Source organism: Trichechus manatus, unplaced genomic scaffold, assembly GCF_000243295.1.
Source record: "Trichechus manatus latirostris isolate Lorelei unplaced genomic scaffold, TriManLat1.0 scaffold00302, whole genome shotgun sequence".
Lineage (NCBI taxonomy): Eukaryota > Metazoa > Chordata > Mammalia > Sirenia > Trichechidae > Trichechus > Trichechus manatus.
In genome coordinates this window covers 804,837-805,791 of record NW_004444238.1, presented here as the reverse complement: position 1 = coordinate 805,791, position 955 = coordinate 804,837, and the positions used below count along the sequence as shown (strand labels likewise).

Sequence of the window (955 nt, the reverse complement as noted above, 5' to 3'; positions counted from 1 at the left end):
TGATCTATGTCCCCTGCCCTTCCTTGCCTACTCATTTTTGCTTTTGAGTAAATGTTGACCATTTGGTATCATACAGTCAATTGTTTAAGGGATTACATTACTCATGGGTGACATTTTTATTTTATAAGTCAATCTAATTATTTGGTTGAAAGGTAACCTCCAGGAGTGGCTTTAGCTCCAAGTTCAAAGGGTATCCTAGGGTGATAGTCTCAGGGGTACCTCTAGTCTCTATTGGTCCAGTCAATCTGGTCTTTTTTAGGAATTTGAATTTGACACAAGTGTATTTTTTGCTCATAATCAGTAAAATTTTGCTTAGGCCTTTGTCTCTCCAGGGAAGAATAGTAATAAACTCTTCCGATTTTCTTTCCCCAGGAAAATGGATTCAGCCTTCCAAAAGGAACTCACTTGCTTCATCTGCTTGAACTACCTTACAGACCCCATCACCATAGGCTGTGGGCACAGCTTCTGTAGGCCCTGTCTCTGCCTTTCCTGGGAAGAAGCTGAAACTCCTGCCCGTTGCCCCCTGTGCAGGGAAACATCAGAGCAGACAGAGTTCAAAACCAATATTCTTGTGAAGAATCTGGTGTCACTTGTCAGACAAGACAGTCTCTGTCAATTTCTGAGCTCTGAGGAACAGATGTGTAGGACACACAAGGAGACAAAGAAGATGTTCTGTGAGGAGAACAAGAACTTGCTCTGTTTGCTCTGCTCTAACTCTCCAGAGCATGAGGCTCACAGACACTGTACCATAAAATGTGCTGTTGAGGAATACCGGGTAAGTGATGCGTCTGAAAGCACTTTGAAAGCTGGACGGTAATAGAGCTAAGACAGTATAAGAAAGATGGGAAACGTGATGATGATTAATCCACTTGTTACTGAAAGTCTAATATGTGTCAGGCACTATTCTAGGCACTAAGGATAAAGGTGTGAATAAAACACATAAACATACCTGCCT

General features: G+C 42.0%; 1 protein-coding gene across 1 annotated transcript in view; it reads left to right on the top strand.

Moving 5' to 3' along the window:
• Positions 1-376: 376 nt before the first annotated feature.
• LOC101361413 (tripartite motif-containing protein 43-like) overlaps positions 377-955 on the top strand; it is a 4,542-nt gene continuing 3,963 nt past the window's right edge. Inside the window, exon 1 of the mRNA XM_004390490.2 lies at positions 377-775. Coding sequence (XP_004390547.1) covers positions 377-775 — 399 coding nt within the window. The remainder of the gene's footprint in view (positions 776-955) is intronic.